Source organism: Salmo trutta, chromosome 31 (genome assembly GCF_901001165.1).
Source record: "Salmo trutta chromosome 31, fSalTru1.1, whole genome shotgun sequence".
Classification (NCBI taxonomy): Eukaryota; Metazoa; Chordata; class Actinopteri; order Salmoniformes; family Salmonidae; genus Salmo; species Salmo trutta.
This window is the reverse complement of record NC_042987.1, coordinates 34,172,232-34,197,036: the sequence shown is the minus strand read 5'-3', so window position 1 is coordinate 34,197,036 and position 24,805 is coordinate 34,172,232. Positions and strand designations below refer to the sequence as shown.

General features: G+C 44.0%; 1 protein-coding gene across 1 annotated transcript in view; it reads left to right on the top strand.

The window, feature by feature from the left end:
• The window catches only part of LOC115170073 (protein crumbs homolog 1-like), a 30,400-nt gene extending 14,114 nt beyond the window's left edge, over positions 1-16,286 (top strand). Inside the window, exons 4-9 of the mRNA XM_029726326.1 lie at positions 55-608; positions 4,412-4,577; positions 6,150-7,077; positions 7,294-7,335; positions 7,524-7,646; positions 15,741-16,286. Coding sequence (XP_029582186.1) covers positions 55-608; positions 4,412-4,577; positions 6,150-7,077; positions 7,294-7,335; positions 7,524-7,646; positions 15,741-15,999 — 2,072 coding nt within the window. The 3' untranslated portion in view covers positions 16,000-16,286. The remainder of the gene's footprint in view (positions 1-54; positions 609-4,411; positions 4,578-6,149; positions 7,078-7,293; positions 7,336-7,523; positions 7,647-15,740) is intronic.
• The last annotated feature ends 8,519 nt before the right edge of the window (positions 16,287-24,805 follow it).

Sequence of the window (24,805 nt, the reverse complement as noted above, 5' to 3'; positions counted from 1 at the left end):
GTTTGCAACTTTATTTATTTTTCTAAAACTCTCTCTCTCTGTGTATCAACGCAGAGTACATCACCGCCAAGTTCGGGAACGAGGACGTAGCAAGCTATGCCGTCTTCTCCTTGGACGATCCCCTGGGTTCTGGCACCATCACCATATCCATGTTTGTGCGCACCCGGCGCCCCAGCGGCCTTCTCCTGGTACTGGCTAACAGCACCAGCCAGTACCTCCGTCTGTGGCTGGATGACGGCCAGGTCAAAGTTCAGGTGAACAATTTTGAGAGCCTGGCGGGAAGCAAAGTGGTCAGTGACGGCCAATTTCACTTGGTGACGGTGCAGCTGGACGGCGACTCTGTGACCCTGTTCCAGTCGGCCCAGAGCCATGGAACCATTCCCATCTGGCCCGTGGTGGCTCAGCCAGGGGACCTGGTCTACGTTGGGGGCCTGTCTGACCAGAGAGCCTCGGCCTCCTTCGGGGGTTACCTGAAAGGCTGTGTCCAGGACCTGAGAATCAACAATAAACGGCTGCAGTTCTTTCCCATAGGAACTCCGGTGGCCTCATTCAGCGTGGAGGAGCTGGTCAACGTCACACAGGGATGTACAAGTGACAACGTCTGCAGTGTGAGTAGCTGGACATACACTATACTATATACTACATACTATACTGACAAACCACAGTTGCCCCATGACACCACCACAGTTGCCCCATGACTCACCACAGTTGCCCCATGACTCACCACAGTTGCCCCATGACTCACCACAGTTGCCCCATGACTCACCACAGTTGCCCTATGACAAAACCACAGTTGCCCCATGACAATGCCAGTTGCCCCATGACACCACCACAGTTGCCCCATGACTCACCACAGTTGCCCCATGACAAAACCACAGTTGCCCCATGACAATGCCAGTTGCCCCATGACACCACCACAGTTGCCCCATGACTCACCACAGTTGCCCCATGACTCACCACAGTTGCCCCATGACTCACCACAGTTGCCCCATGACTCACCACAGTTGCCCCATGACAAAACCACAGTTGCCCCATGACTCACCACAGTTGCCCCATGACAAAACCACAGTTGCCCCATGACTCACCACAGTTGCCCCATGACAAAACCACAGTTGCCCCATGACAATGCCAGTTGCCCCATGACAAAACCACAGTTGCCCCATGACTCACCACAGTTGCCCCATGACAAAACCACAGTTGCCCCATGACAATGCCAGTTGCCCCATGACTCACCACAGTTGCCCCATGACAAAACCACAGTTGCCCCATGACTCACCACAGTTGCCCCATGACTCACCACAGTTGCCTCATGACAACATCACAGTTGCCTCATGACAACATCACAGTTGCCCCATGACTCACCACAGTTGCCTCATGACAAAACCACAGTTGCCCCATGACTCACCACAGTTGCCTCATGACAAAACCACAGTTGCCCCATGACTCACCACAGTTGCCCCATGACTCACCACAGTTGCCTCATGACAACATCACAGTTGCCTCATGACAATGCCAGTTGCCCCATGACACCACCACAGTTGCCCCATGACTCACCACAGTTGCCCCATGACTCACCACAGTTGCCCCATGACTCATCACAGTTGCCTCATGACAACATCACAGTTGCCTCATGACAAAACCACAGTTGCCCCATGACTCACCACAGTTGCCCCATGACTCACCACAGTTGCCCCATGACTCACCACAGTTGCCCCATGACTCACCACAGTTGCCCCATGACTCACCACAGTTGCCCCATGACTCACCACAGTTGCCTCATGACTCACCACAGTTGCCCCATGACAACATCACAGTTGCCTCATGACAACATCACAGTTGCCCCATGACTCACCACAGTTGCCCCATGACAAAACCACTGAGTTTATAAACCCAAAGTTCCTAGCAGCCAATACTTCCTGGGATGCCCGCGAAGCAGACCAAACAGACCATACTGGGATTTGGGGTTTGGGAAGTCAATGAAGAGTGAAAGATAACTTCCTTAGAGTGACCTAGCCGCACTGCTAAATGTCCCTATCCTGTGCACTTTAACATTCATTTGCAACAAACATTTAGCCTTGTTCAAATAATGACCCCGTTTTACCATTTGGGTTTTGTGCAGCTCTTTTCTGGTGGCTAGGTGTTCTTGGCACATTCTATTACCCTTAATCTGGAGGGGTGTTGGGTGATACCACCTCTGTCCAGCATGTAGGGGAAATGGATTTCCCTAACTCTAAATATTATGCTAAAATGTACTATGCACACATATGAGTATATTTACAGCCTACCTGCCTTGTATATTTGGAACTGGCCATTCCCTTCAGAGTGTCATGCTTTTGGCTTTAGCTAACCCTTGATTTGAGTTGCTCCTCCTCTGCTATGTAGACCTCTGTTATACTTTATGTTGAGGCTTTAGAAAAGTTTACTTTTATTAATTTACAGACCTTATAATATTTTATGCAACTTATGGCTTAAATTCGCTTACATTGTTAACAATTTAAAGTTTGGGAAAATAAAAACCCTACTACAGAGTTTGCACCCTACTCAGTTGTCTCATTGGCTGCTTGGTCCTTACCCTTTACTTAGTTGTTCCTTTTCTCTAATTTCCATGCATGATCTAAGCTAGCTAACGTCGCCATGACATTGCCTACAAGTGTGATGAGGGGGTTCTATTTGAGAAGCAGTTTCTGGAGCTCTGCATGTATATTCTCTTTGACAACATACAGTTGAAGTCGGAAGTTTACATACACTATAGTTTTGGCAAGTCGGTCAGGACATCTACTTTGTGCATGACACAAGTAATTTTTCCAACAATTGTTTACAGACAGATTATTTCACTTATAATTCACTGTATCACAATTCCAGTGGGTCAGAAGTTTTCATACACTAAGTTGACTGTGCCTTTGAACAGCTTGGAGAATTCCAGAAAATGATGTCATGGCTTTAGAAGTTTCTGATAGGCTAATTGACATCATTTGAGTCAATTGGAGGTGTACCTGTGGATGTATTTCAAGGCCTACCTTCAAACTCAGTGCCTCTTTGCTTGACATCATAGCAAAATAAAAATAAATCAGCCAAGACCTCAGAAAAAAATTGTAGACCTCATCAAGTCTGGTTCATCCTTGGGAGCAATTTCCAAACGCCTGAAGGTACCACATTCATCTGTGCAAACAATAGTACGCAAGTATAAACACCATGGGTCCACGCAGCCGTCATACCGCTCCGGAAGGAGACGCGTTCTGTCTCCTAGAGATGAACGTACTTTGGTGCGAAAAGTGCAAATCAATCCCAGAACAACAGCAAAGGACCTTGTGAAGATGCTGGAGAAAACATGTACAAAAGTATCTACATCCACAGTAAAACAAGTCCTATATCGACATAAACTGAAAGGCCGCTCAGCAAGGAAGAAGCCACTGCTCCAAAACCACCATAAAAAAGCCAGACTACGGTTTGCAACTGCACAAGGGGACAAAGATCGTACTTTTTGGAGAAATTTGGTCTGGTGAAACAAAAATAGAGCTGTTTGGCTGTAATGACCATCATTATGTTTGGAGGAAAAAGGGGGAGGCTTGCAAGCTGAAGAACACCGTCCCAACCGTGAAGCACGGGGGCGGTAGCATCATGTTGTGTTGGTGCTTTGCTGCAGGAGGGACTGGTGCACTTCACAAAATAGATGGCATCATGAGGTAGGAAAATTATGTGGATATATTGAAGCAACATCTCAAGACATCAGTCAGGAAGTTAAAGCTTGGTCGCAAATGGGTCTTCCAAATAGACAGTGACCCCAAACATACATCCAAAGTTGTGGCAAAACGGCTTAAGGACAACAAAGTCAAGGTATTGGAGTGGCCATCACAAAGCCTTTACCTCAATCCTATAGAAAAGTTGTGGGCAGAACTGAAAAAGCGTGTGCGAGCAAGGAGGCCAACAAACCTGACTCAGTTAAACAAGCTCTGTCAGGAGGAATGGGCCAAAATTCACCCAACTTATTGTGGGAAGCTTGTGGAAGGCTACCCGAAACTTTTGACCCAAGTTAAACAATTTAAAGGCAATGCTACCAAATACTAATTGAGTGTATGTAAAATTCTGACCCACTGGGAATGTGATGAAAGAAATAAAAGCTGAAATAAATCATTCTCTCTACTATTATTCTGACATTTCACATTCTTAAAATAAAGTGGTGATCCTAACTGACCTAAGACAGGGAATTTTTACTAGGATTAAATGTCAGGAATTGTGAAAAACTGAGTTTAAATGTATTTGGCTAAGGTGTATGCAAACTTCTGACTTCAACTGTAGTTGCCCAATGACTCTGCACAACTTCCCCATGACAACACAGTTGCCCCATGACATAACAGTTGCCCCACCATGATAAAGTCAACTGCTTGACAGAGTTATTATTTGTCTCCTCCAGAACATCCCATGTCTGAACGGCGGAGTGTGCTACTCCATGTGGGACGACTTTATCTGCAATTGCCCACCCAACATTGCAGGGCGGCGCTGTGAGGCGGTCAAGTGGTGTGAGCTGTCTCCGTGCCCCTCGACCGCAGCCTGCCAGACCCTCTCACAGGGCTTTGAGTGTGAGTTCCTAGTTCGGGAACCCCTTTCTGAAGAGATTATCAACCAAGCAATGTAATCCATTCTGCAGAAATCAAAAGTCAAATTTCACTATTACTCATATCAATGTTTCTCAAACCTCTCCTTTAATACCGCCTGCAAGGTCCAGTTACACTACATTTACAAAAGTATGTGGACACCCCTTTAAATTAGTGGATTCGGCTATTTCAGCCACACCCGTTGCTGACAGGTGTATAAAATCGAGCACACAGCCATACAATCTCCATAGACAAACATTTGCAGTAGAATGGCCTTTCTGAAGAACAGTGATTTTCAATGTGGCACCGTCATAGGATGCCACCTTTCCAACAAGTCAGTTCGTCAAATTTCTGCCCTGCTGGGGCTGCTCCGGTCAACTGTAAGTGCTGTTATTGTGAAGTGGAAACATCTACCAGTAACAACAGCTGAGCCACAAAGTGGAACTTGACTGGCCTGTGCAGAGCCCTGACCTCAACCCCATCTAACACCTTTGGGATGAATTGGAATACCGACTGCGAGCCAGACCTAATCGCCCAACATCAGTGCACAACCTCACTAATGCTCTTGTGGCTGAATGGAAGCAAGTCCCCACAGAAATGTTCCAACATCTAGTGGAAAGCCTTCCCAGAAGAGTGGAGGCTGTTATAGCAGCAAAGGGGGATCAACTCCATATTAATGCCCAGGATTTTGGAATGAGATGTTCGACGAGCAGGTGCCCACATACTTTTGGTCATGTAGTGTATTTGACCTAATCCAGTATCAGTGCACCTGATTCAATTACCGGTAGTTCACTAATCATCAAGCCCTTCATTAGCTGAATCCAGTCTGCTTGATAAGTTGAATCAGGTCTGCTTAATTAGTTAAATTAAGTTCACTGTACTTAAATAGATACATGGAACTGGCTGGGGGTTCTTGAAGAGAGGCCAGGGAAACATAGACATGTAGCAATTGCTTCTCTGTTTTTGGCGTATTTTATATAGAGTAGACTAGTATGTCGGCCTATTCAGTGTGTATCCACTGAATGGAATGTTGATTATCCTCCCTGCGTTTCCTTATCTGAGGGCTTAACTAGAGTAAAGGTAAATACAGTAGACTTAGGGCAGAAGGAGAAGCCCAACAGAGAATTCCCATGAGCCAATGAGCCAAGTTTATCCCCCCAGATAAACCATACCGCCACATGATTCAAGAGGTTTAGGCACCAGAATTTTTTCAAGTAATGCTCCTGTTTGTTCAATAGGCAATTAAAGGATAAGGATTCAATATGGTTCCTTACCCTGAAAGTAGTCTATGGGCTAGGAGAGACTGTAATCCATGGTGTGGATTTCTTTAAACAGCCACCGTTAACTTCAGTAACTTTACCCAAGGCTAACCACAAACCAATGGGAGAGATGGGGGCAACCGTTAATGACTCAGTTACTTAAATGTGTTTTATCCCAAAATGTTGAACATTCCACTTGAACCATCTCTCTCGTTGATTTTTGGTTGCTTCTTGTGCCACTGAGGATATTACAGTTACAGATTTTGTTGTTTTAAGCCTCTTCTGTTTTGCATTCCAGGTGTGTCCAACGTGACCCTCCGGAATGACAGCATACTGGCCTACAGAGGCAACGGGAAGATCAGGAACCACCTCAGCAGCGTCCTCCTCAGTGTGCGAACCAGACAAACGGACGCCACCCTCCTACACACCGAGAAAGGCTCTGAGTTCATCACCATCTCCCTCCAGGACTCTCACCTCCTGCTGGAACTACAGGCCGGTGGTGGCGAGGCCTCCCCCAAGCTCACTACCCAGAGCCGGGGCCTTGTCAGTGACGGCCAGTGGCACATGGTGGAGCTCTCCATGGAAGCCCCGGATCTACAGACCTCCAGGTGGATCATGGTCCTGGATGGGGGAAGAGATGGAATAGAGGAGGAGCATGTTGTGTCCGAGGTCGCCTCTGGGAGCCTGGCCTTCCTCAGGGAGGGAGTGGACATCCTCCTGGGAGGTCTGGGGCCAGAGGCTGGGGGGAATTTGGATGGATGTCTGGGCCCTGTCCAGATCGGGGGGCTACCTCTGCCCTACTATGGAGATACTGACCTGAACCTTCCCAGGCCCCAAGAGGGGCAGTTTGTGAGGACCCCCAGTGCCGCCACCCCCCTATATGGCTGCCGGGGGGCTAGTGTGTGCACGCCGAACCCCTGTCTAAACCAGGGGGTGTGTGAGGATCTCTTTGACCTCTACCTCTGCAGGTGCCCTCCTGAGTGGATGGGGCCACAATGCCAGAATGACGTGGACACCTGCGCCGTCAAGGCCTGTGTCCATGGCAACTGCAGTGTGTTGGGGGAGGGATATGTATGTGCATGTGAGCCGGGGTATGGGGGGACCAGGTGTGAGAAGGACGTGGATACGTGTGAGAACAACAGGTGCGGCCCGGGGGCCACCTGTCTCAGAGGCCTCCTGAACTACGCCTGCCACTGCCCCAGGAACATGACCGGGCCCTTCTGCGAGTAAGTCTCAAATGCTTCCCATATTCCCCACCAACCTTAACCCAACCTAACCCTAATTTAACTTAAAGAAAATAGAAAAAAATTCAAAAACAAATCTGCAAGAACTTAACCTAACAATCCAAAGCTATAACTCAATTGTGTATGAGTTATTGCATATGTCATATGTCAAGGGTGATATGAACACAAATGGATACCTGATTAATCATTCTCTTTTAGTGAAAATGTGCCAGAAGTCCCATGGTACATTGAAAAGATACCGTAAGTTATTTCAAGTTCTTTCAAGTAATTTTAAATCCTATCCTCTCAAGCCAAGACTAGCTCACATCTGTGGCGATTAGACACATCAACTTAATCAACTAACAATTCTGTTTGAGCTATTTTGCCAGCTATCAAACTCCTAACTGTCAGGTAACTGATGCTTGTATGTTTGTGTCGCTGAACTCTAGATACCCCAACCTGCCCACGTCCGTGTGTCCTGGAGACAGATGGAACTACAGCTGCTTCAACGGGGGGAACTGCTCTAAGCAAGACTACACCTGTGACTGTCTGCCCGGTTTTATAGGGCAATGGTAAGTCATGACTATAAACAATAGTAAATCTGTAGTAAATACTTGTGTCAATGAATCTCAATGAAACCTAAGTGTACTTACTATGTAATTCAGGCATTCTTGAAAATCTGGACAATCCTTGTCCTAAGCAAAGGATTCCAATTTCAACCTCGGAAACTCAAAATGTTAGAAACTTGGATCTGAAAACGAATCTCATGTAGTTTATTGGAATAACCCTCTGTGACTTCAAAGAATATGTATCTTAAAACTGTGACTCCTTAAATATGTGTCCCAAGGTTTGGTAAACTCCATCAGATTTTTCAAAAATCCTAAATTATTGAGGAATGAGCAGGGTCAACTTTTTTAATTTCATGTTTACATATAGTGTAACAAGACAACTCGGGATCCGGAAAGTTCTCTACTTTTGATAGATTTAAAGAAAATATATTGATATCACCATGGTAAACAAAAAACATAACCTGTCAACTCCCTCTCGCTTGAAGATTTAGATAGAATATTAATGATCAAATATGTTAATTTTAATTACGTTTTAGAGTCATAAAGCAACTGGAAATAAAACAAAATTGCTACTCAGTATACCACGTGAATGAAGAAGAAAAATGATTGTACCAATTGTTATTATATGGGGGCGTGGTTAAGTATTAGCATAGATAGACAGCACACTACCACTTCCACACATAATCCCTAGGTGGCAGCAGCAACAGACTGCAGATGCTGTACCCAGCCTTGATAAGTGCACAGGTGTGGGTAATTAAAAATTATCAGCAAACAGTAAGAGAGAAGTGTTCAGAAGCCTCTTGGGCTGCCAGTGTTTGTTTTGGGTTATCTTTTTGGAGCATACATTTTTTTATTTTGTTTTTTGTACATATTTATTTTGTCACCATGAATTTAACAATTCAATAGCCCGCTTGGGCTGGCCGACCCAGGAGTCAGGATGGAGGAGGCCCAGGACCTAGGTAAGGTTTCTGTCTCCTGGAGGCAAATGCATACAACACGGTCCACATACTCTGACTTCTCTCATAAATCTACACACAAGAAAATGGTGCCGGAGCAGAAGGCAGATGTTTTACGTGCCACCAACTGATTGTGTTTTTTTGTTTGTTTTTAACTTCTTTTTTACTCATTTTGTACATAATGTTGCCACTACCGTCTCTTATGACCAAAAATAACTTCTAGACATCAAGACTGCGATTACTCACCACAGACTAGCAGAATCCTTTTTCTTCTTTCACGACTCTGACGAGCCCGAGGCGGAGGATATACGGCTCCCTCGGGAACAGGCCCCAACCCCCATGATCTGCGTGAAGAGGAGGGGGAAAAAGAGAGGCCGGAAAGCGGGGTGCCTGCTGAGAATTCGAAGGCGATCGAATAAACCCCCACTTCCCGCAATTCTGCTAGTAAACGTGCAATCTTTGGGCAATAAAATCGACGAGTTACGGAGAAGATTAAACTACCAACGGGACATTAAAAACTGTAACATTGTCACGATTGTCTTCGTCCTCCGACGATATAACGAAATCGTCGTCTGAAAATGTAGACCAAAATGCAGCAGGTACGTGTATGCTCATATTTAGATTTATTAACTTACAAAAAAGAACTGAATACAAAATAACAAAACTACTAGAACTAACAAACGAACAACAAAACAGTCTGGCAAAGCCTAGGGCTGAACACAGAACAATCACCCACAAAACACAAACACAAACACACCCTCATTTATGAGACTCTCAATCAAAGGCAGATAGAAAACACCTGCCTTCAACTGAGAGTCCCAACACCAATTCACCAGACATAGAAACAGACATACTAGACTCCACATAGAACTACCTAGACATAAACCAAAACCCGGACATACTAAATCAAACACCCTTTACACAAACACACCACCCCGAACCACATAAAACAAATACCCTCTGTCACGCCCTGACCAAACTACAAAACAATTAACCTTATATACTGGCCAGGACGTGACAGTACCCCCCCCTTAAAGGTGCTACCCCAGAAGCACCTTAACACAAAAAAATTTACCCCCAAACAATACCCAAAAGAAAATTCCCCCTTACTAAAGGGAGGGAAGGGAGGGTGGCTGCCGTCAACGACGGCACTGTGCTACACCCCCCCTCCCCAACCCACCTATATTGGAGGCGGCTCCGGCTCAGGCCGTTCCAGGCTGTCTGGGCAGTCTGGCAGCTCGGGACGGTCAGGGCAGTCTGGCAACTCGGGACGGTCAGGGCAGTCTGGCAACTCGGGACGGTCAGGGCAGTCTGGCAACTCGGGCAGGTCAGGGCAGTCTGGCAACTCGGGCAGGTCAGGGCAGTCTGTCAGCTCGGGGCAGTCTGGGCAGTCTGGCCACTCCGGCAGTTCAGGGCAGTCTGGCCACTCCGGCAGTTCAGGGCAGTCTGGCCACTCCGGCAGTTCAGGGCAGTCTGGCCACTCCGGCAGTTCAGGGCAGTCTGGCCACTCCGGCAGTTCAGGGCAGTCTGGCCACTCCGGCAGTTCAGGGCAGTCTGTCAGCTCGGGGCAGTCTGGGCAGTCTGGCCACTCCGGCAGTTCAGGGCAGTCTGGCCACTCCGGCAGTTCAGGGCAGTCTGGCCACTCCGGCAGTTCAGGGCAGTCTGGCCACTCCGGCAGTTCAGGGCAGTCTGGCCACTCCGGCAGTTCAGGGCAGTCTGGCCACTCCGGCAGTTCAGGGCAGTCTGGCCACTCCGGCAGTTCAGGGCAGTCTGGCCACTCCGGCAGTTCAGGGCAGTCTGGCCACTCCGGCAGTTCAGGGCAGTCTGGCCACTCCGGCAGTTCAGGGCAGTCTGGCCACTCCGGCAGTTCAGGGCAGTCTGGCCACTCCGGCAGTTCAGGGCAGTCTGGCCACTCCGGCAGTTCAGCGCAGTCTGGCCACTCCGGCAGTTCAGCGCAGTCTGGCCACTCCGGCAGTTCAGCGCAGTCTGGCCACTCCGGCAGTTCAGCGCAGTCTGGCCACTCCGGCAGTTCAGCGCAGTCTGGCCACTCCGGCAGTTCAGCGCAGTCTGGCCACTCCGGCAGTTCAGCGCAGTCTGACCACTCCGACGACTGTTGACTGACGGGCAGCTCCGACGACTGTTGACTGACGGGCAGCTCCGACGACTGTTGACTGACGGGCAGCTCCGACGACTGTTGACTGACGGGCAGCTCCGACGACTGTTGACTGGCGGGCAGCTCCGACGACTGTTGACTGGCGGGCAGCTCCGACGACTGTTGACTGGCGGGCAGCTCCGACGACTGTTGACTGGCGGGCAGCTCCGACGACTGTTGACTGGCGGGCAGCTCCGACGACTGTTGACTGGCGGGCAGCTCCGACGACTGTTGACTGGCGGGCAGCTCCGACGACTGTTGACTCGCGAGGCTGGGTTTACGCACTTGCCGTTTAGTGCGGGGAGCGGGAACAGGACGAGTCGGACTGGGTGGACGCACTTCCGGGTCCGCACGAGAGACAGGAGCTGGAAACCCAGGGCTATGGAGGCGCACAGCCGGTCTAGATCTTACCTCCTGCACAACCCGCCTTGGCTCGATGGAACTAGTAGCCCTGCACGAGCGGAGTGCTCGTACAGGGCAGACTGGGCTGTGCAGGGGCTTGATGGTAGCCGTGCGTAGAGCGGGAGTTGGGTAGCCTGGTCCTCGGAGGCGTACCGGCGACCAGATGCGCTGCGCAGGCATCCTCCTACCAGGCTGGATGCCCGCTCTAGCACGGCACCTGCGAGGGGCTGGAATAACTCGCACCGGACTGTGCGTGCGTATGGGTGAGATATTGCGCTTCTCAGCGAAACATGGCGCTCTCCACCCCATACGCTCCTCCATATATCCACGGGTAGCTGGCTTCCGGCTCTTCTTACGCCTAGCCAAACTACCCGTGTGCCCCCCCCCAAAATTTTCTTGGGGGTGCCTCTCGTGCATCTCCTTCAGCGCGTCCACTCTGGCCTCGTACCACCGCCTCTCTGCCTTGGCTGCTTCTATTTCCCACTGCGGGCGGCGATACTCCCCAGCCTGATGCCAAGGTCCGGCCCCGTTCAGAACTTCTTCCCAAGTCCACTTCTCCCGCCAGTCCAACTCGAACGCCGTCTGCTCCTTCCTCTGCTGCTTGGTCCTTTTGAGGTGGGTGATTCTGTCACGGTTGTCTTCGTCCTCTGACGATATAACGAAATCGTCGTCTGAAAATGTGGACCAATACGCAGCAGGTTCGTGAATGCTCATCTTGATTTTTATTCACTACAAAAATGAACATACAAAAATAACAAAATACGAACAACTAACAGTCTGTCAAAGCATAGTGCTTACACAGAACAATCACCCACAAAACACAAACACAAACACACCCTCATTTATGAGACTCTCAATCAAAGGCAGATAGAAAACACCTGCCTTCAACTGAGAGTCCCAACACCAATTCACCAGACATAGAAACAGACATACTAGACTCCACATAGAACTACCTAGACATAAACCAAAACCCGGACATACTAAATCAAACACCCTTTACACAAACACACCACCCCGAACCACATAAAACAAATACCCTCTGTCACGCCCTGACCAAACTACAAAACAATTAACCTTATATACTGGCCAGGACGTGACAAACATATTATTCTTCATGGAGTCGAGGCTGAACGACGACAATATCAACATACAGCTGGCTGGTTATACGATGTACTGGCAGGATAGAACAACGGCATCTGGTAAGACAAGGGGCAGCGGACTATGTATTTTTGTAAATAACAGCTGGTGCACTTAATCTAAGGAAGTCTCGAGCTATTGTATATCATGATAAGCTGTAGACCACACTACCTACCGAGAGAGATCTCATCTGTATTCTTCATAGCTGTTTACATACCACCTCAGTCAGAGGTTGGCACTAAGATAGCATGAATGAGCTGTATTCCGCCATAAGCAAACAAGAAAACACTCACCCAGAAGCGGTGCTCCTAGTAGCCGGGGACTTTAATGCAGGGAAACTTAAATCAGTTGTACCAAATTTTTATCAGCATGTTAAATGTGCAACCAGAGTGAAAAGAACTCTGGACCACCTATACTCCACACACAGAGACGCATACAAAGCTCGCATTCCCTTTGGCAAATCCGACTATAATTCCATCCTCCTGATTCCTGCTTAGAAGCAAAAATTTAAGCAGGAAGCACCAGTGACTAGATATTAAAAAAAAAAACGTGGTCGGATGAAGCAATTGCTAAGCTACAGGACTGTTTTGCTAGCACAGACTGGAATATGTTCCGGGATTCCTCCAATGGCATTGAGGAGTATACCACATCTGTCATTGGCTTCATCAATAAGTGCATCGATGACGTCGTCCCCACAGTGACCATACGTACATACCCCAACCAGAAGCCATGGATTACAGGCAGCATCCACACTGAGCTAAAGGCTAGAGCTACCGCTTACAAGGAGCGGGACTCTAACCCGGAAGCTTATAAGAAATCCCTCTATGCCCTCCGACGAACCATCAAACAGGCAAAGTGTCAATACAGGACTAAGATCGAGTCATACTATACCGGCTCTGATGCTCGTTGGATGTGGCAGGGCTTGCAAACCATTACAGGCTACAAAGGGAAGCACAGCTGAGAGCTGCCCAGTGACACGAGCCTGCCAGACGAGCTAAACTACTTCTATGCTCGCTTCGGGGCAAATAACACTGAAACATGCATGAGAGCACCAGCTGTACCGGAAGACTGTGTGATCACACTCTCCGCAGCCGATGTGAGTAACACCTTTAGACAGGTCAACATTCACAACGTCGCAGGGCCAGACAAATTACCAGGACATGTGCTGCGAGCATGCGCTGACCAACTAGCAAGTGTCTTCACTGACATTTTCAATCTCTCCCTGTCCGAGTCTGTAATACCAACATGTTTTAAGCAGACCACCATAGTGCCTGTGCCCAAGAACTCCAAGGTAACCTGCCTAAATGACTACTGACCCATAGCACTCACGTCTGTAGCCATGAAGTGCTTTGAAAGGCTGGTCATGGCTCACATCAACACCATCATCCCAGAAACCTTAGACCCACTTCAATTTGCATACTGCCCCAACAGATCCACAGATGATGCAATCTCTATTTCACTCCACATTGCCCTTTCCCACCTGGACAAAAGGAACACCTATGTGAGAATGCTATTCATTGACTAAAGCTCAGCGTTCAACAAATTTACATTTAAGTCATTTAGCAGACGCTCTTATCCAGAGCGACTTACAAATTGGTGCATTCACCTTATGATATCCAGTGGAACAACCACTTTACAATAGTGCATCTAAATCTTTTAAAAAGGGGGGTGGGGGGGTTAGAAGGATTACTTTATCCTATCCCAGGTATTCCTTAAAGAGGTGGGGTTTCAGGTGTCTCCGGAAGGTGGTGATTGACTCCGCTGTCCTGGCGTCGTGAGGGAGCTTGTTCCACCATTGGGGTGCCAGAGCAGCGAACAGTTTTGACTGGGCTGAGCGGGAACTGTGCTTCCTCAGAGGTAGGGAGGCGAGCAGGCCAGAGGTGGATGAACGCAGTGCCCTTGTTTGGGTGTAGGGCCTGATCAGAGCCTGAAGGTACGGAGGTGCCGTTCCCCTCACAGCTCCGTAGTGCCCTCAAAGCTCATCAATAAGCTAAGGACCCTGGGACCAAACACCTCCCTCTGCAACTGGATCCTGGACTTCCCGACAGGCCGCCCCCAGGTGGTAAGGGTAGGTAACAACACATCGCCACGCTGATCCTCAACACAGGGGCCCCTCAGGGGTGCGTGCTCAGCCCCCTCCTGCACTCCCTGTTCACTCATGACTGCAAGGCTATGCACGACTCCAACGACTCCAAATTTGCTGATGACACAACAGTGGTAGGCATGATCACGGACAACAACGAGACAGCCTATAGGGAGGAGGTCAGAGACCTGGCCGTGTGGTGCCAGGACAACAACCTCTACCTCAACCTGATCAAGACGAAGGAGATGATTGTGGAGTACAGGAAAAGGAGGACCAAGCACTCCCCCATTCTCATTGACGGGGCTGTAGTGGAGCAGGTTGAGAGATTCAAGTTCCTTGGTGCCCACATCACCAACAAACTAACATGGTCCAAGCACACCAAGACAGTCGTGAAGCGGGCATGACAAAACCAACTAGCTAGCCAAAACCTATTCCCCCTCAGGAGACTGAAAAGATTTGGCATGGGTCCTCAGATCCTCAAAAGGTTCTACAGCTGCACCATCGAGAGCATCCTGACTGGTTGCATCACTGCCTGGTATGCTCGGCCTCCGACCACAAGGCACTACAGAGGGTAGTGTGAACAGCCCAGTACATCACTAGGGCCAAGCTTCCTGCCATCCAGGACCTCTATACCAGATGGTGTCAGAGGAAGGTGCTAAAAATTGTCAAAGACTCCAGCTACCCTAGTCATAAGACTGTTCTCTCACGGCAAGCGGTACCGGAGCGCCAAGTCTAGGTTCAAGAGGCTTCTAAACAGCTTCTAGCCCCAAGCCATAAGACTCCTGAGCATCTAGTCAAATGGCTACCCAGACTATTTGCATTGCCCCACCCACCCCTCCCCTCTCCACACCACTGCCACTCTGTTGTCATTTATGCATAGTCACTTTAATAACTCTACTTACATGCACATACTACCTCAACTAACCGGTGCCCCCGCACATTGACTTTGTACCGTCACCCCCCCCCCCTCGTATATATTGTTAATTTTAACTGCTGCTCTTTAATTACTTGTTACTTTTATCTCTTATTCTTATCCATATTTTTTTGAAACTGCGCTGTTGGTTAGGGGCTCGTAAAATAGCATTTCCCTGTAAGTGCTACACCTGTTGTATTCAGCACATGTGACTAATAACATCGGATTTGATTTGATTTTAAATGAACACATTAAATCAGGTTACAGACCATTTAGCTAGGCCTAGGACTCCTAGACTTAGAGAGTGTACCAAACTCAGTTGACTAAGTAGTTGGTTTCGTAACACAATGTATATGTATATAATACTGTCATTATTATAATTAAAATATATATTTATTGTTAAATATATAACTAATATATACGTATATTTCATTAAATCCCCTGTGTGTAACAGGTGTGAGGTAGACTTTGATGAGTGTGCGTCGGGCCCCTGTGAATACGGAGGCTACTGCCACAACCTTGTCAACAACTTCCACTGTATATGTGAGATTAACTTCTCAGGTGACCAGTGCCAGATCGATGTCAGCGACTTCTACTTGTACCTTGCCCTGGTGCAATTCCAATACATGTTCCAGCTCATGTCCTACCTTATCTTACACCTCGACGATGGCCCAGAGATCGACTGGGGACAACTGCAAATAGATGACGACTAGCGACCCATTGGAGCCAACATGGACAACTAGGGGCCCATGAGAGCCAACATGGATAACAAAGGGCCATCAGGAACCAACATGGGCTACAAAGTGTTGATGAAATGTTCTGGGTAGATGTTGCTTCCACTTCCTATGCACAGGTCTAGGATCCATTTATCCTCCCAAAAACCTTACCTTAACTATTTACATATGTTATTGGACCATAAACAGATGTCTCATTAATCAATACAGTCCAAATAATGATAATCCACACTTCTTTGAAAATATATATAATACTTTATCAAACCTACAAGCAATACAAGACTGTATTATTATGGTGGGAGATTATAATACGGTTTTAAATACCTCAATGGACTATAAAGGAAATCACACAACAAACTATTACCGTCGTTGACTTAAGGAAATATCGAAATCATGGATATATTGGAACTAGTGGATATATGGAGCCTTAAATATCCTGACCTAGTGACATATACATGGCGGAGGCTCAATCAAGCTACTTGTCTTGACTACTTGCTTATGTCGTTCTCGCGGGCACTAAAAGTTTTAAAAAATTGATAGGGGACAGAATGCAGTTGGACCATCAAATAATTGGCCTATACATTACTTTTACAGAATTTCCATGTGGGCAAGGATATTGGAAATTTAATCAAAGCCAATTGGTTGATAACTTGCTTTTAATTAGGACAGAATCATTTATAACTGACGTTTTCCGACATAACATACAGTTGAAGTCGGAAGTTTACATACACCTTAGCCAAATACATTTAAACTCAGTTTTTTCACAATTCCTGACATTTAATCCTAGTAAATATTCCCTGTCTAAGGTCAGTTAGGATCACCACTTTATTTTAAGAATGTGAAATGTCAGAATAATAGTAGAGAGAATGATTTATTTCAGCTTTTATTTCTTTCATTACATTCCCAGTGGGTCAGAATTTTACATACACTCAATTAGTATTTGGTAACATTGCCTTGCATTGCCATTTGCGACCAAGCTTTAACTTCCTGACTGAAGTCTTGAGTGGCTTCAATATATCCACATAATTGTCCTACCTCATGATGCCATCTATTTTGTGAAGTGCACCAGTCCCTCCTGCAGAAAAGCAACCCAACAACAAGATGCTACCACCCCCGTGCTTCACGGGTGCGATGGGGTTCTTCGGCTTGCAAGCCTCCCCCTTTTTCCTCCAAACATAACGATGGTCATTATGGCCGAACAGTTCTATTTTTGTTTCATCAGACCAGAGGACATTTCTCCAAAAAGTACGATCTTTGTCCCCTTGTGTAGTTGCAAACCGTAGTCTGGCTTTTTTATGGCGGTTTTGGAGCAGTGGCTTCTTCCTTGCTGAGCGGCCTTTCAGGTTATGGCGATATAGGACGTTTTACTGTGGAACTAGATACTTTGTACCTGTTTCCTCCAGCATCTTCATAAGGTCCTTTGCTGTTGTTCTGGGATTGATTTGCACTTTCACACCGAAGTACGTTCATCCCTCGGAGACAAAACGCGTCTCCTTCCTGAGCGGTATGACGTCTGCGTGGTCCCATGGTGTTTATACTTGCGTACTGATGTTTGTACAGATGAACATGGTACCTCCAGGCATTTGGAAATTGCTTCCAAGGATGAACCAGACTTGTGGAGGTCTACAATTTTTTCTGAGGTCTTGGCTGATTTATTTTTATTTTTCCATGATGTCAAGCAAAGAGGCACTGAGTTTGAAAGTAGGCCTTGAAATACATCCACAGGTACACCTCCAATTGACTGAAATTATGTCAATTAGCCTATCAGAAGCTCCTAAACCCATGACATAATTTTCCGTAATTGTCCAAGCTGTTTAAAGGCACAGTCAATTTAGTGTATGTAAACTTCTGACCCACTGGAATTGGAATACATTGAATTATAAGTGAAATAATCTGTCTGTAAACAATTGTTGGAAAAATTACTTGTGTCATGCACAAAGTAGATGTCCTAACCGACTTGCCAAAACTATAGTTTGTTAACAAGAAATTTGTGGAGTGGTTAAAAACCAAGTTTTAATGACTCCAACCTAAGTGTATGTAAACTTCCGACTTCAACTGTAGGTACAGCACATCCTCTTAGTATATGGGACACTTTTAAATGTGCCTTTAGAGGCCAGGCAATGAAGTACTCATCTCTAAAACAAAGGCAATTTAGGTCAAAAGAGTCAATTTTTGAAAAGGAAATGAAGGGACAACAGTAGAGATAGATACCAATAGAAACTGTACCAAAGAGACATAGAATAAGTTAGAGTAAAAAATTAAATAAATGGAGGAACTTATTCAAGAAAGATCAGTGTAATATATTATAAAAAATTTAAGCGAACTGAATGGAATATGGCGGAAAATGCTCCAAATTATTTTTTAAATCTTCAACATAATAATGCTACCGAAATGACACCCATGATTCACCAAACTATATTTTGAAAGAGGAAGCAAAGTACTTTAAGCATATGTTTTCATTTCAGTCTCCGCCATCTCCACTAACCAAAGTAAATTTTATGTATTTTTTATTTTATTAATAATGTAAAATTAACAGCTGCACAGAAAGACTCATGTGAAGGCCAAATTACAGAGGAGGAACTTCTTGATGCAATTAAAGCCTTTAAGTCCGGGAAAACTCCAGGGCTGGATGGCATACTGTACCAGGGGAGGTATACCAAACCTTTTTTGATATATTCATAGGACCGTTATTATCATGTTTTATCCACTCCTATAAAAATTGTAGATTAGCAGATGCTCAACAAGAAGGTCGGATTTCATTATTACTGAAACAGGATCCAAATGGTAAATACAAAGATCCAGTCCATAAAAAATGGGAAGCTCCTTTCACTTCAGTGTTGTGATTAGGGCTGTTGCATTTATCGTATTACCGCCACACCTGCGGTCACCAGTCATGAAGGCAGTCATATTCCATGTAACCATTTAGTAATGGTAATTAGGCTTCTCCAAGCTCTGATGCTGCTGATGATCATTAGTAACCTACCAAACTTGCTAACTGCCTGGTACTCAGCACGCTATTGTACCTTTAATCACTTTGACATCAATGCAAATGTATTAATCAAACACATCATGAGAGCCCATGAGCTCATGTTGCGCAACATTTCAATAGGCTATGCAATTGAGCGAGAAAACAGAGTCATGGCCTCTCTAAAAAGAGGATGATCAGCTTTCTATAAGCTAGGCCTAGGGCTGGGCGATATGGCCAAAATATTATATCACAAGATTTTTATTTAAAGTTGAAGGTTTGACGATATTTAACAGAATTGAATGTTTTTGAATAATAAAAGTTCAAAATTTGCTTCATGGGTAATGCGTGACCTTAGGGTGGCAACACATACACTCTAAGTGATTTCAATTGGACTTTCTCCATTCTGATTGTTTTATACTGTTCAATTCAACTTCAATCAAAACAAATTTCAGCACCTTTATCATTTTCTGTATTTCCTGCACTCAATTGAGATAATTTCCACACTGCCACGTAGGACTGCAAGATATGGGCAAATAATCTAGGACTTATTTTTAACCAAATGTTGCAATTGCGATTTGACTTGCGATTTAGAGCAAAACACTCAGGTGAACTGTTGGAATCATGGAAATAGAATGACTATTCTAATTCTATTGTTAGAATATAATAGTGGGCACTTTGAATACAGTGTTGTTTGACATGACAATGAATGATAATGCCAGGGAGGAGTTATTGTGACAGGGTAGGAACTAAAGTGTTGACAAGTGTTTCCTAAGGGACCCTATAATCTTTGGCTACATTGAATGTTTTCTATTAGCTACTTCATGTATTTAACATATTCTTGCTTTGAATATTCCTCTTTGATTTAGACGATACTCTGACCCAGTACATGTAACAGCGAGCTGGCGATTAGCGTTAGCAGCTAACAGGATTATGGCCCAACTTGCTAAGAAAATACAAACTAGGTGTTAGCAGATGTAAGAAACACAAACAAATAGTGTAATTATAGAATGCTAGTGGATTTATATTAAGAAGCAAAGTGAAAACCATCGTTGTCAACATTGTTGCATGAGCTACATTGACCATGCAGACTGAACGCAAGTGTCTCGTGGTCGAGTAAAAACAAATGCCATCCTTGAGTGACAGGGGGCGGTATTAGGTCTGTGTGGAAAGTGGCATGGAGAGAGAGCGGAGAAGTAAACTATAAAAATGTACGTTACACACGGTGTATCCCATTTAACAAACTAAACATTCATATACCATTATAGAAGGTCAAGTAAAAACCCAAACCGGTCCGTGCATCAATACCGGTATATCATAAAATACGGTATACCGCCCAGCCATAGCTAAGCCTATTATATTTATTTATCAACTTTCCTAATATTAAGTACATTGCTTATATATACAACAGGAGTATAGCCTACCTGGCTGGCATGACAATAAACCACAGGGAAAAGCGTCCTCCATTCACTATTTAAGTGCATAGACGACATGTATTTTTTTGCCGCTGCCCGTTTTGATGCAGGTGCATGATAATGGTCCATTCTAAATCCAAAACAAATTTCACACATATATTATTTAGTATATGTAAAGACAAGATTAAATCAAGAATAGTCTGATGGGTGACAATATTAGCATATCATTTATGAATTATATATTATTACTTGTGAATGATGCCCAGCATAAGAAACAAAGCCTTTTTTAGCGACTTTTTCGAATCATAGTCGCACACCTCATGTAGCCTAGCCCACAGGCCTATATGTTTTAATAAGGCTTGTATCACAACTAAAGTGGCCAAATAACATCTTAAAATTAAGCACATTAATCGCTTTACAAGGGGTGTGGAGCCTAACAGGCATATATAAGCAGCACGTGAGTTTCAAGTTTGGGGAAGATCATTTTCACCATGAAAATGCACCTTTATAATAAAAACATGACATGCATAATTGCATGTGCGGTCACTTTTGACAATGGTATTTTCCACTAATGGAACATTTGCGCTTATAGCCTACTACAATGTGCGCATTGCTGTGCTTATAATGTGAAGAAATAGCCTAATAGTTTAGCAACAATTTAAGCTAAACGTTCTGATCTGTTGCGTCAGCCACATTGCGTAAATCTTTCGCATCCCACAACTGTCCCAGACTATGCTTGGAATATTTATTTCTCGCACAGAATAGAATAGGTCAACTTTTGTACTATGGGGGACAGTAGATTGACATAGGCTAGTGCTTTTGCTGTCAGTTAGGCCTACTCATCTTGTTGGCTGACGAAAAGTAAAAGTGGGCAGTTCTTCCAATATCTTCAATATGCACCTCGGAATTGGATAAGGATGCACACAGTTGCGTCCCTGACGTGTCTGTCTTCACTTGTAGCCTGTGAGAAAGACCCGATCACGTGATGGAGCATGCAGGCAGCACTCAGGGAGAAGGGCACAACGGCCACTGGCCGCAAAAGGCATGGATTTTTTTTAGGGTGCATTACGGCCACACATAGGGATGCCACCGTGAAATTCTACACATTATCAAGTGCTTGTCAAATTGTGAATGAGTGACTGATGTAGTGTGTACAGCCTGCACAAAAAACAAAGCAGAGCTCAAGCCTTTCAAGTGAAGTTTTTCAAATCATCATTAGAGTCGCATCATGCAGCCTTAGAACGTATTAAACATCAAAACATATAGCCCAACGTTTGTAGAACAACTAAAGTTACATTAATAACTCTAAATTAGCATATAGGAGGACCTATTTCTTTGTTAACCGCTCAACACAGAATAGCCGCATGTGATATATCCTTTCTATTTTATTCAGCTTTGTTCAATTGTATTCTTCATACCATAAAATATTGCCACAGAATTCTAAGCAAATCTTGTCTGCTAAATGAACTAGTGTAGCCCATGGCCTTTTGTATAATCAGATCAGGATCTAACATAAGGACAACTCAGAGTATGCTATTATGTTCTTCTGAAATAGACTACATTTTCTTCATATCATGCTTCTTTAGACCTTTCTAAAATAAATAATGGATTTATTGTGGAGGTGTAGGCTATATTACATGAGTTTATTAGACTTTATGTAGATGTTCCAAAGGTCAGCATCAGTGGCTTGTATGTGTGGAAACCAGGAGATGCTAAATGTGTTTATGTTAATTAATGGTCAATTACCGTGAGAACAACATTTTCTTTGTTTGACAATCAACAGCTGACAACATTTCCTGACCGCCACAGCCCTAGTTGTGATGCAAAAATTCTAGCAAAATGCATATGCATAGAATTAAAAAGTTATTGTTGGATATTATTTATCCTAATTAGACCGTTTTTTTACATGGACGATACATTGAAGATAATATAAGACAGGTACTGGAAACAATAGTAACACTATGAAAAATCTGGGAAACCAGTCCTGGCATTCATAGCTGACTTTGAAAAGGCTTTTGATGAAGTTAAACTGGAATTTATATATAAATGCCTGGAATATTTCAATTTTGGAGAATCATTTAAAAAAAAATATTTAACTTGGCAAGTCAGTTAAGAACAAATTCTTATTTACAATGACGGCCTACAGGGAACAGTGGGTTAACTGCCTTGTTCAGGTGCAAAACGACAAATTTTTACCTTGTCAGCTCGGGGATTCGATCAAGCAACAATTTTGGTTACTGGCCGAATGCTCTAACCACTAAGCTACCTGCCGCCTACCTGGGTTCAAGTTATATATAATAACCCTAGGTGTAAAATAGTATTAAATTGTCAAGAGGAGTAAAACAAGGTTGTTCACTATCGGCATATCTATTTATTATGGCCATCGAAATGTTAGCTATTAAAATCAGATCCAACAATAATATCAAGGGGTTAGAAATCCAAGGCTTAAAAACAAAGATATTATTGTACGCTGATGATTCACGTTTTCTTTTAAATCCACAATTTGGATCATTCCACAGCCTTATAGAGGATCTAAATACTTTTTGTAACCTCTCTGGATTACAACCAAATTATGATGAGTGTACTACATTACATATTGGATCCTTACAAAGCACAACTTTTACATTATCAATAAAATTGTCAATTTTATATGTAACAGCAAGCCAGACAAAATTAAACAGGCCTATTTATATAATGAATATTAATTCGGAGGTCAGAAATGATTAAATATTAAAGCATTAGACCTCTCACTGAAGGTGTCAGTCATACAAAAAGTAATATACAGCACATTCGTAAGAATGTCTCACCCCATGTTCAAGAATGGCCTTTTTCCCTTTATTCAGATTACAGCTGCTCACTTTTGGTTATTTAAAAATGAAATAATCTCCAGAATATCGCTATTTTTAAAACAAACCATAGAAAGTTGTTTGCATTTTCAGTTTAATCCACCAGAAAAGACAGAACAAATAATATGACAAATATTGTGGTTAAACTTAAATATACTAATTGATAAAGAAAAGTAAAAGTTTTGTAAATTATATCATAAATAGGACTGGTAGAGTTATGTCACACATGCAGCTAACAAAAATATATGGACATGTCTGCTCTACCCAAAATTACAACCTACCAATTGCAGCATTACCGCAAAAATGGAAGAGGCAAGTGGAAGGGGAATAAAGTAAGGAACTTGTCTGCCGGCCCTGCATTAAAATTGGTTAAAGAACATTTTGATGAATAAAAAAGTATACCAGTTTCATTTAAGGACCAAAAGATTGACAGGTGTGCCATACAGATTGTAAAATAGAAGAGATTTTTGATGTACTAATTCCATGGTTTACGGACTGATACTCAAAACTTAGCACTTCAGAATTGTTTTCTTTAAATTATTATACCAACTTTTTTGCAACCAGTATAATGTTTTATATATGGGGATACAAACATAACTTCTCTGGAGATTTTGCTGCGAAGAGACAAAATCATTTGATCATTAGTTTACTGTCCATATGTAGCTTGTTTTTTGGTTGCAGGTCCAGGAATGGCTGAAGAATTGCAACATTTACCTGCAGATAACTCTGCAGATAGCACTACTGGGTGATTTGAAAAGTCATAGTCAATCGATCAATAATATTGTAATACTTTTAGCAAAAATGTTTATCTTTAATTTACAATCTGTAGAAACTATGAGAATAGAAAGGTTCAGAAATGTTGGGAAACATCACAGCACAGTTGAAAAATATATGACAAATAGAAATCCAATATGGATGGTGTTAAGAGATAGATGGGAGGGGTTGAGAGGAGCTGAAGTGTGGGACTAATAACAACAAGATAACTAATGTAAAATATACTGTGTACGTAAAATGTCTATAGGTTCAGAACTTCTGTGAAACAGCACAGTTAAAAAGATATGGCAAATAGAAATAGAACTAGATATTCTTCAGAAATAGATGGGAGGGGTTAAGGGTAGCGGAAGGATAGGAGTAAAAACAAACAAAATATAACTATTGTAAAATAGATTGTGTCCGTAAAATGTATATGGTATGTATAATCTGGAAATAGAAGCCTAAGTGTTGTTGTTCCTTAGTTTACTACAATTAGGGAAGGTGTGGTAGGGTTAGAGGAAAATGTTAAAGGATGTTTTTTTTAAAGATGTATATAATATATGTATATGTATGTCTAAACATATGTATGTATGTATGTATGTATGTATGTATGTATGTATGTATGTATGTATGTATGTATGTATGTATGTATGTATGTATGTATGTATGTATGTGTATATACAGTACCAGTCAAAAGTATGAACACACCTACTCTTTCAAGGGTAATAAGATTTTTACGATTTTCTACATTGTAAATTAATAGTGAAGACATCACAACTATGAAATAACACATTTTTAATCATTTA